The sequence below is a fragment of a genome, unplaced genomic scaffold (assembly GCF_019419815.1).
Source record: "Pyrus x bretschneideri cultivar Hongxiangsu unplaced genomic scaffold, Pyrus_bretschneideri_v1 Contig20, whole genome shotgun sequence".
Lineage (NCBI taxonomy): Eukaryota > Viridiplantae > Streptophyta > Magnoliopsida > Rosales > Rosaceae > Pyrus > Pyrus x bretschneideri.
The window spans coordinates 2,294,082-2,305,939 of NW_025999502.1; the positions used below are offsets into that span (position 1 = coordinate 2,294,082).

General features: G+C 34.6%; 1 protein-coding gene across 1 annotated transcript; it reads left to right on the plus strand.

The window, feature by feature from the left end:
- The first annotated feature begins 6,021 nt into the window (after positions 1–6,021).
- Positions 6,022–10,686, plus strand: LOC103931295 (aromatic aminotransferase ISS1). The gene is made up of 9 exons (XM_009340738.3): positions 6,022–6,309; positions 6,478–6,525; positions 7,350–7,478; positions 7,981–8,040; positions 8,360–8,516; positions 8,978–9,084; positions 9,191–9,249; positions 9,638–9,746; positions 10,026–10,686. The coding sequence occupies exons 1-9, from the start codon at positions 6,247–6,249 to the stop codon at positions 10,476–10,478; spliced, it is 1,185 nt and encodes a 394-aa protein (XP_009339013.2). The 5' UTR covers positions 6,022–6,246; the 3' UTR covers positions 10,479–10,686.
- The last annotated feature ends 1,172 nt before the right edge of the window (positions 10,687–11,858 follow it).

Consider the following 11,858-nt stretch of genomic DNA (forward strand, 5'->3'; position numbering starts at 1 on the left):
GCCTTGGATAGGAAAATCAAGAAATTCGGTGGACGTTCCAACAGAGCCATGAAAAAAAGGTTGCCGAAATAAGGGTGGGGTGTTATACTACAGGTGTTGGGCAACACCCATAGATAGAAAGAAAAATGGAGAAAAAAGAGGGTGGGTCACTGGGGAAGTGGTCAGGGAGAAGGGGAGGAGAAGAGGAGGAGGATAGGCGGATGGGTGTAAGGACGAACAAGTGTGGATGGGGTTTGATAGGGGTGTGAGAGGCTAGAAGGACGTGGGAAGAGGCTACCACTGGCCCTAAGCTGAAATAAGGGCCCGACGGCTGAGTTTGGTTGCACATTTGGGGTTTTCTTTTGGAGCGAGACTTAGATTTATCTTAGTTAAATATACCTCTCCTGCCATTTAGTATTACGGTCTACTGGTATTCCTCTTCACTTGTAAGTGAGAGGTCTTAGGTTCAATTCTTGCCATAGGCAAATTTGAGCCACTTTATTGCTAGCCCATTGTAAGGCTAAGCCTAACTCCCTCCCCCTTAGTGTATACAATCGTTTGTTCAACACACACACACACACACACACACATACACACACCTTTCTTTGCATTCAAGTTGGAATTTCTCTTTCGATAGTTTAGATTAAGGATAAATTACATTTTACACCCTCAGGTTTAGATGCAATTGCAATCTCATACAACATCTTTAAAACATTTCAATTGCATATGTTACTTATCATTTCACTTCAATATCATGCCTCAGCTAAAAAATTTGTTTAATCGTTAACTGATGATGTGGCAAATATAAAATTCATATTTTTGCTGATGTGGTTGCCAACTTGGCATCATGTAAATAAAAGCAAATAAAGAAAGATTGATTAACCAAAAAAAATTAAAACGATAAAACAATTGGGAGTTCATCTCTTTCCTCACCCCTCTACTATTTCTTCCTCATTCGTCCCATCAACACCTTCATCTTTTTCCTTTGTGCTCCTTCACATTCTTCTTCCATCCCTAGAGCCTCACCGCAGTTCTGAGGCTTCACTCTCCACGACATCCCTCATTTCTAGGGCAAATTTAGCCCAGGATTTCTCCCTAGTTAGTGGGGGTTGGCCCACTATATATGTGTATTTTTTTTAGTTTTATATTATAAATTCATTGAATCCAACGGTTAAAATCTAATATGATCGAATCCAATGGTGAAAAAGAAGATCTAGTGGTGCAAATTTAAATCTAACGGCTAAAGAAATTAAAAAAAATTATTTTATGTGTTTCATATTCTTTCATAGTGTTCCACGAATTTTATGGTGTCGGTTTAGTGATTTTTCAATATTTATTAGAATCTAAATATTTATAGGTTAAAATGTTCATAAAATTAAATTAGGATAGTCTACATTTTTTTTTTAAAAGCTACTTTAAGAAAAAAATTATCCTAAATTCATTATTTAATAATCTCGAGCTAAAAATTTAACCTAGAAGGGTTGGAAAAGAAAAACTGTTTCTGGGTTAATTTTAGTTCGAAATTATTAAAGAATGAATATAATATAATTTTTTTCTCATAGTAACTTTAAAAAAAATAAATTATGTAGATTATCCTTATTTAATTTTATGTACATTTTAACCTATATATGTGTGTGTGTGTATATATATATTTATTTAATTTTTTTTTCTTTTTCAAAACCTCAAAATATTTAGATTCTGATAAATATTGAAAAAACACTAAACCAACACAATTAAACTCGTGGAATACTATGAAAGAATATGAAACATATAAAATAATATTTTTTTAATTACTTAAGCAGTTGGATTTAAATTTGAACCATCAGATCTCTCATTTTTTTATTTTTTATTTTTTTACAGCTGGATTTGATCATAAAGAAAAACTAAAAAAATACATATATATGGTGGATCAACCCCACTAAGTCAAGGGAAATTCTGGGCTAAATTTGCCCCAAAAATAAGCTTTGGGTTAAAACTCATATTTATTCCAAAGGTTGAAGCAAGTTGAGATAAGTTTATAACTTTAAAATTTGAGTTTTACTTCAAAGGTTGGAGTGGGTCTTAGCATAGATAATATCGTTTGTTTGAAAAAACCTATTTCTCTAATATAAATTAAAATAACATACCGCTTATATAAAAAATTAAAACTATATTTCTGTATGCCACTATGCCTTCGTTTTTTGTTTTATTTTATTTCATATTATCTTTGCCCTTTAAGATGTTCCCGTTTTCTCTTTCCTTTTGAATGGTTGGGTCCTGGATTCACTATTTGTTAACCCAGCAAGTGTGAATCCGGGTTTTTCTTTGGTCCACTTAACTCTCCTTTCAAATTTAGTTCTTGCTTTGGGCCTTTATGTTTAAACTAGACGTTCTGCAAGTTCAGTTAGTCGAAAGCCGACACCTTCCAAGAAAACAAGTAGTTAATCAATATTGTGTAAGCTCTCATTTCCCCAAAATTAAAAAAAAAAAAAAAAAAAAATTAGTATGGGTGCTCTGATGTCCCCTTCACATGTCTGCTAAGGGACCGTGAGTGTTTATCAAGTGTTCGATGAAATGTTTGCTTAACAAATCTAGATAATACTTTAACATCACTCAACAATAAGGATCGACATCTATTAACATGCTCGTTCAGAAGTTGTTAGTATCTATAAACGTGTGACATGGCTCGACATATGACTATAAGCCCATCAAGTCTCAGATGAAATGCCTCACTTAAAACTTGACTCTTCAAAGGTTGTTTCCATCTAATAAAAACTTGAATATTTTACAAAACATGAGGAAGTTATAATCCTGAATCTGCCTAATAAATATTTATATTTCAAAACGTTGGGCAGTTATTTAAAATGCTTCTAAAGTTTGGATCAATTTGAAATCATTGTTGAAGATTAGCTAGTTATATTATATGTACTTAAGAGAATCTCCAAATGAGATGTTAAAACTGCCACATAGACATACAACAGTAAAAAATAACAAAAAACTCTCTTCAATTGAGCTTTCAGTTTTTTACACGGCGCTGAGTCAATTAAAGGCAAAGCCTTATGCTGTCAAACTCAGGTAATAATTTTTTTAATAGATGTGATGCAGTTTATAAAATATAGTTGTCTATTTCAAGTATTGATTTGTTGTCTCTAATTTGACCCCACAAAGAGAGAAATTTTTTTTATAGAATAATATATAGGGTGAAACAAAAAATTGTATAAAATGTAAAATTGCCACATAAGCCATCAAGTATCATTTTGATGTTTTAAAATTGACATCTCTTTTGGAGATGCTCAATCCCTTTTTCTATTATTCTCAAATTCAGTCTTATTTCTAAAAAAATTCTAGGGTGCTTCGGCGTACCCGATGCTCCAGGATGTTTTAATTGTTAGATCTTAGTTTTGTATTTTTATATAAAACAAACGGTTAAAACACTCAGAGTATAACCACTTAGTATTACGTTCTGACGGTATTCTTTTTCATTTGTAAGTGAGAGATTTTAAATTCGGTTTTCGCCAAAGGTTTAATCACATTATTATGACAAACCCATTGTAATACTTAACCCACTTATCCATCCCCCTTAATATAAATTCTATTGTTTGTTCCAAAAAAAAAAAAAAAAAAATCAATATATCGAATACTCCAGAGCACCCAAGAAGAAAATAGAACCCGACAAGTTCCCGGTCTTCTAGATCCCCCGTTGCTGCTACTCTGTTCTCTACCGTTCACCCAACTGCATTAAACTAAAAACACAACATAAAAAATTGGAACCTGTAAGCGTAATCCTGGGAGATTCCGATTAATAAAATTAAATCACAGAAACAGAATTTAATTTATTTTTGCCAAAAGTATAAAAAAAAGAAAATTGAAATTCACCAAGAAGGACTGGGAGACAATAGCAAGTCAAAGAACAAAAGAGAGCAGCCACTACCTGAATTCTGAATGTTGACAAATAAAAAAATGAAAGGAAATTTTATTTGAACTCAATTTTTATTTAATCTGGTGAACCTCACCGTAATGCCAGCAACACTTCTCCGAACACGTCGATACTCATCATTCCTTTCTATTATATGATGAAGAAAGGATCTTCTTTTTCTTCATTTGATTGAGTTACTTTCACGAGCATATGTTGGGTACTACGCTCCAGTGATATTCCTCCTCACTTGAGAGATCTTAAGTTAGATTTTCATTAAAGACGAATTTAAATCACATTATTACTATCCCATCCCGTTTAGTGTAAATAATATTGTTTTTTTCTTTTTAATTTTTAAATTCTCTCCTTTAATTTGGTTTAACGTTCAGCAAGATGGGCGTTGGAGTGAAAATGCACAGAAGCTTTGCGGTTGTAGGGTTTGGTTGCTTTTTTTATTCACTAAAACACATTGGGTATAATTTATCAAAATTAGGAGAAAGTAAAGATGCAGGCGAGGGAATCAAGAGAGAAGAGACGTACGAAAATAGTAAAAGAGAGATCGTGGTTGCCGAAGACATGGGAGAAGGGTTGCTAAGCAGCCGTTAGGGTTTTTTTTTTTTTTTGTTTTTTTCTTTTCTTTCAAACGAGAGCCGTTAGTGTGTTAAATTGTTAAATATAGAGAGTAAGAAGATTAATGGAAATTGAACTCGCTGCAAATGCATTATTGCTGTTTGCCATTTTTTTTTTGAAAGAGACATTTTGCCACTATTGTAAAGCAGAGGGTGGAATATTTTTGGGGCATTTAGATCCGAGTCCAAAAAATTGAGCTACTTTTCAATTGAGTCCAATTCCATGTGCCTTATCAGTTTAGGTATAACTGATCTTTTTTATGTCTATTTTGCCCTTTTATAATCTAAATGAAAATAGATTTAAATTTCTTGATTTATCCAAATTTGAATCATTAAAGCCTTTAATCTATTCAATATCCAAGGAAAAAAAATTAAAATTAAAATTCATGCCATGTTTTTCAACAACAAAATCTACTGTGATATACATTCTTGATAATAGTAGATTACGAAAAGAAAAAAACCTATGATATAGGTACATAAATACAAAATATGTCATGAAGATATATTTAAATAATATATAATCAAACTAGTGTAGGTAGATAATGCAACTAATCTGTGTTGCAGGTAGGCAATGCAATCAATCTGCGATGCAGGTAGTTAATTTACAAACAAAAAAACATATGATACATATGCAATTAATCTCTAATATGGGTAGAGTATTATAAAAAAATCCTATGGTATAGGTAGATAAACACAATTAATCTTAAATTATCAATAGAATATAATATATATATAGGTAGATAAATACAATTATTCATGATACATGTACATTATAATATGAAAAAAATAAAAAAAGGACAAGTGATATAGGTAGATAAAACAAATAAAAAAAATGGGAAAGAAAAATGATATTGAGGGAGGAAACACTAGAGAAAATGCTAATTCAATAGAACTTCGAAAAAAAATAAAATATATATATACATATATAAAAGAAAAAGAAGCAAAAAAAAAAAAAAAAAAAAAAACGAAGAATCCAAAACACTAATGCAATTTTTTTTTTTTTTTAACCAATCAAATGTATATTCATCATTGTTATGGAAGAGGAGGAGAAGAGGAATATTATGGAAGAAGATTACTCAGCAAAATAACATAGGAAGAGAAAGATATTGTGAGGGAGAAACAAGAAAAGAGAAATTAACGGTTGGGGAAATGAGAAGAAAAAAAGAGATTTCAATCCCTAAACTTATAATTAAGGATAACATTGATCACAAATTAAAAAAACAATAATTACTTAATTAGTCAATTTGAGGGTAAATTTGGCAAGAAAATACAAATAAGCTTAAGTGGATAATAAATCACTGGACCTAACCCAAAATTTAAAACAAAATTGGACTATAACTAATAATGGCTCATAAAATTGGACTCGTATTAAGTTTCCCCAATATTTTTTATAGCTGAGTGTGAGATAAAGAAAGCTGGGTTGAAAAAAAAATTTCTAAAAATAAATTAAACGAAAAGTGCTGATAAACGTTGCTACCTACTTTGCTAATCTTTATGTGGAGCGTCAAACGTTGTGGGGGTGTTAGCTGATAAACGTTACTACCTACTTTGTTAATGTTTTGGTGAATTGTCAAACGTTGTGTGGGGCTGAAAGCTTATTGGTTAGGCGGGGGCATTCTATCCTTGAAGCTAAAGGACAAAACCTTTTTGGGGTTTCTTGTTCTTTCTCTTGGACTGGATTTCTGGGAAAGTTTCAGAATTTTGTATTGGAGATCATTTTTTTGGGCGTTTGGTTTGGTTGGTGAGATGGGTTCCTATGGACTACTTGCAAGGAGGGCCGTGGAGACTGATATGCCGATCATGGTTAAGGTGTTTAGGCCAAAACCCCAACTGGGGTTTTCTTTAACTCATTGAATTTTGTAGCTTTGAATTCCGCCCCTTGTAGTTTAGATTAATTTAGTTTAGAGTATTGCTCGAATATGTTATATCATTTTGGTTGTTTCAATGTTTATGGTGGGATTGTGTTTCCTTTTGCAGATACAGCAGTTGGTCCGAGGAGCCAAAAATGCTGTGTCATTGGCTCAGGTATGCTTCTCTGATTCCAATGACTTGAAATCTAATTTTGATTGATATTTTTTGTTTTACTACAACCATGGAGCCACTGAGAATGGTTGTTTTTTCAACTTGGGTGTTCCAATGCCAAACTGTCATTTGGTTTTGGGCTGAGGTAATTGTAAACATTAACCTATTGGACAATGAGAACCGTATGATTTGTTCTTCGAGTGTGAGTTGCGTGTTTGGTGCTGGTTTCTTTTGCTGGAAACGATTGTATTGCAAAAGAAGCATTTGATTATTCATATTAGAATAGCTTTTCACTTGGAAACCATGCACTCAAGAAGCTGTTTTTGTGCGTGCCTTATCTTCTGGGTGACACACAAGTGAGAGAGAAGTGCAAATTTTTGCAACCTTCAAGTTGAAAACTATTAACAAGGGAAACTGCTAGGGAGCAAGGTGAGCGAGTCCGTCCCAATTCCCAAATAACAAATCTCTGAAATCATGACCAACGGGAGCGGAGTCCGTCCTAATTGTTAGACCCTTGTTTTTTTCCACTTGCTGAACTTTAGGCCATTTTAGTGAAACAACATACTTTATATTGTTATATGTCCAAGTTAAGTTCACCAAAGTTCAGACCTTTTTTATCTATATTTTGCTCAAACTGCTAGACAGTTTGGGCTATTTAATTTAATAGTTTTCTCAACAGAGGGTTGCATTATGCATTATATGAATTTTTTTCATCAGATGCAAATTTTCTCGTCACTGCTTTGGCATTCGGATATTTTATGCTGTCTCTATGACTTAGTTACATTTGGAAATAGCCTTTAATGTTCTTTGGTTGGAATGCGCTGCAGGGAGTAGTTCACTGGCAACCACCCAAAGAGGCATTGGATAAGGTGAAAGAACTTGTTTGGGAGCCTTCAATTAGTCGTTATGGTGCTGATGAAGGTTTACCTGAACTCAGGGAGGCATTAGTACAAAAGGTATCATTAGAACTAGTTCGATGTTTCTTCTAATTATGATCCGTTTTAATCTCTTGATGCATTCAGATGCTTGGGTTGTGTTCAATGTTATATTCAGATAATGCATGGCTACTGGCTAGTCATGTATATTTAATTGTTTTACTGCCTACCCTTTTGTAAACTGAAGCTTTATACGATTGAAAAGGTCAGTTTTAGGAACAAGATACGGGGTGCCCTTAGATTACTATTGGTTAGAATTCATGAAAGAGGGTGTGAGTTTGAAGAAGCTACTTTAGATTACTAATTGTGTACAGGTTATGCCCCCTTGGTACCCTTTTAATGAATTTTCTCATTGCAAGGAAAAAAAATTTGGCCTTGTCTTGTGCACAATGTTTCAGTCTACGACGAAGTTGGAATGTTGTCTTTGTCTGAGATCAATACTTATGAAAAGTATGATTATCCAACTACAACTTTATAATTGGCAAACATATTTGTCATTCTTTTTTCTTCATTTGTTTTGTAGTTGCATCGTGAAAATAAGTTGTGCAAATCTTCAGTGATGGTTACTGCAGGCGCGAATCAGGTGATTATTAATGCATTTATATTTGTGTTTTGTGGTTTCATGGAAGGTCTATAAAAAATAACAGATGTCTAGACTATTAAATGATACAAAAGTTGTTAGGAGATGCAAACAGTTTTCTTGATTAGCACTATTAAGATAAGCATGCAATCTGCTACCAGAAAATTGTTACACCCTGTGAGTATCATGTTATCTCAAATATTGCATCAGCATCATCTGATTCAGACACAGAATCTGAGACAAATCAAACATGATGGTCGTCTGTGCAACTTATTTTGATCGTTAGGTTCTCAGCCATTTGAATATGATGATTTCAATGCAGGCATTTGTGAACCTTGCTCTTACATTGTGTGATGCCGGGGACTCTGTGGTTATGTTTGCACCATACTACTTCAATGCCTACATGTCCTTCCAAATGACGGGAGTCACTAATATACTCGTGGGTCCTGGTGACCCAAAAACACTTTACCCAGATGCAGGTGAGAAGCTTCATGAACTTCTTGTTACAGAGGGACATAAAAGAATGAAATTTTTCTTGAACTTCCATTGAATGATTTTCTACTCCTTAGATCTTGATATGAAATTAACCATGTCAAAAGCCTTGTTATCTTCAGTTGTAATGTTTGTCGTCGGTCAAATCATGTCAAAATTCTTGTTGTCTTAAGTTATCAATTTATGACTGTAACTGCTACATGTTTAGTTACCCTGTTTAATTTCACATTTCGAGCCTGCTAAAGTATTATAACACATCATATAATGTTTTCCATAGTTGATTGGTGCATTCCGACACCCTAACTTGGACATGTTGTGGTAAGCAGGATAATTCTGAGAACTTGGATCATTGGCCATGCATCTATATTTGTTTGTAGAATTTAACATAAAGCAATGTGATAGCCATTATTCTTTCTGATCATCATATATACTACTTTGTTGATTCCAGACTGGTTGGAGAAAACATTATCGGAAACCAAACCAACCCCAAAACTTGTTACGGTTGTTAATCCTGGTAACCCAAGTGGAACCTATATTCCGGATTCTCTTCTTAAGGTCTCTCTCTATCTCGCTCTCTTAAAAGAGTTTGTAGCCGTTGATTGTGTGCACAATAAAATCTTGTATACGCTGTTCTTACTTTCTTTCCTCTCTTTGTGAGTAGAGGATTTCCGATATATGCAGACGTGCTGGATCATGGCTAGTTGTGGATAATACATATGAGTAAGTCTATCAATTTTTTTCTTATCAGCAATGTTGCAATAATATATGCTGATGTCATTATTTTGCTGACTTGATTTTGAAATAATACAAGAGTAGATTTTGAAGCTTTAAAAAGGAGACTAAACCTACAGATTTGTCGGTCCTCATGAATAGTCTTTGAAGATGAGCCTTTTTGATCTTTCTATGTTTTGGAGCTTCAGTAGTGTTGGTGGGTAATTCTTGAGTAGTAGTTGTATTGTTGGTGTTTACCTGACTACTCTTGAGTGAGATTTTTCTTTTCCTGTTCTCCATTTCAGTTGTGTCCGAGTTTTAACTGCTTTTGGTTGAAGAATGATTGTCAAATGTTTGCTTCTGAAGCATACGTAGGTTATAACGTTTGATCTTGCAGGTATTTTATGTATGATGATTTGAAACACACATGTGTGGAGGGAAATCACATAGTCAACATTTTTTCCTTCTCGAAAGCTTATGGAATGATGGGATGGCGTGTCGGATATGTAAGAAATACCCTTTATCTTAGATGCTTGTTAAGTAGAAAGATCTGGAAAACTATTGTGAAGGTTTTACTTCAGTAGTATGTATATTTTGCATCTTGAATCTTGATAGACACGGTATCAAATAGCCATTACGACTGCACATGTCTGTCCTAGAACACGAGTCATAGAAGTTTTGATTGATCTCAAAATTGTATCTTCAAACTTGATAATCTATTAAAATCGATATATGGACGTATGAGTTAGCATTGCTGATTCAACTTAATTGATGAATTTATGCAGATAGCTTACCCATCAGAAGTAGAGGGCTTTGGTACCCAACTCCTCAAAGTTCAGGACAACATTCCTATCTGTGCTTCAATAATTTCACAGCACCTTGCCCTCTACTCATTGGAAATGGGACCCGAATGGGTCATTGAACGAGTGAAAAGTCTAGTGAAGAATAGAGACATCGTTATAGAAGCGCTCTCTCCCCTTGGGGACAATGCCATTAAAGGCGGAGAGGGAGCTATATACTTGTGGGCAAAGCTTCCGGACAAATATGCAGACGACGATAAATTTGTTCACTGGCTTGCTCACAGGCATGGGGTGGTGGTGATCCCTGGAAGTGCATGTGGGTGCCCGGGGAATGTGAGAATCTCCTTTGCTGGCTTGGTAGAGGATGACTGCAAAGCTGCTGCAGAAAGGCTGAGGAGAGGGTTAGAAGAGTTGATCAGAGATGGATTGGTTGAGTAACTTCGATTGTTGCATTGAATTCGACATTAAAAACGGAAGTTCATTTTCCGGTTTATACTAAGTTTGAAACTAGAATAATGGTCTCTTTTCTGCCAGCAGAAGAATTAGAATAATTTCAGTGATGTATATTCCAAGCTCTAACATGTGCCTGTATTATTGTACACATTGATTTTCAAAATATATGCAAAAATATTATTCCAAATGGTCACATATGCTTGATAGTTGATACCTATCTTTCCCTTCTGTTCTGACTTGCTGTGCTCCATTTGCCTGAACTCTTCATGCTGACAGTTTTATGTTACGTCGTCGGACTTTCTGCAAGGGCAGTCATTTTGCATTGACCTTTTGACCTTTCGATCTTACGCACTTTTCTCTTTATTTCTGGTCATCAGATGAAGCAGATCAAAAGAAGATCGAAAGGAGAGTGTGCAAAGTGTAGCCAATGAGATAATATTTATAGCTATTCTTTACAAATTAGATACACCATTTCCATAAGTGGACCATCATTTCAACTAAAGAAGCCCAAATTACACAATTAGTAAGGACATAGATTAATTTATTAAAATATTTTTTTTTTGTCAAATGACAAATTTGTTAGATTAGATGTTAGATTAGAGGGTCGACGCGGTTCAAATCCAGGCCGTGATGCAAAAACAACACTCCTCTCCACCACTGTGGTAGAGGACCGCTTGTATTTATTAAAATATTATTAAATAAATTAGAATTGTGAATACTCATACCCAGATCATAATTGTCTCAACCCAATGTCTCCCAAACCCACCTTCTTTTTCCTTATACTTCAACCACTTCCAATTTTGGAGAATGTGTGGTAGGACATCATAATGGACTTTATTGATGGTTTGCCACCATCACATGGAAAACTCAATCAAGTGGTGGTCAATCGTTTGTCATGGTATGGGCATTTTGTGCCTATTACCCACCCTTACACGCCCTCAAAGGTGGCATATATATTCATTAAAGAGATATTCTGCCTACATGGCCTGCCAAAAAGCATCGTCAGTGACCGGAATTCCATATTCATGAGTCGATTCTGAATAACATTCTTCAAAGCGTAGTGTACAAAACTCTGTTTTTCTACTGCCTATCATCCACAGTCGGACCGGCTATCGGAATTACTGAACATGACCTTGGAGCATTATCTGAGATGCTTTATCAGTGATAAACCTTCTAGTTGGAGTTCTTGGTTGCCCTGGACCAAGTGGTGGTATAACACCACTTATCAAGCTGCCATTCGAGTGGTGGTATATCCTACACTAGTGTCACTTTCTTTGTTACGGGTCCAAAAGCGGTTCACACTGTCGATTCAACCCTCCAAGAGTTGGATTCTCTTCTCAAACAACTTCACTACTGTAGGATTTG

What these genes read in the sequence shown, in the direction of transcription:
- LOC103931295 (XM_009340738.3), top strand. Translation starts at nt 6,247, where the DNA reads ATGGGTTCCTATGGACTACTTGCAAGGAGGGCCGTGGAGACTGATATG. An exon ending in TTCCGGATTCTCTTCTTAAG is followed by an intron (nt 9,085 to 9,190) that starts GTCTCTCTCTAT and finishes CTTTGTGAGTAG; the next exon opens with AGGATTTCCGATATATGCAG. An exon ending in TGGGATGGCGTGTCGGATAT is followed by an intron (nt 9,747 to 10,025) that starts GTAAGAAATACC and finishes GAATTTATGCAG; the next exon opens with ATAGCTTACCCATCAGAAGT.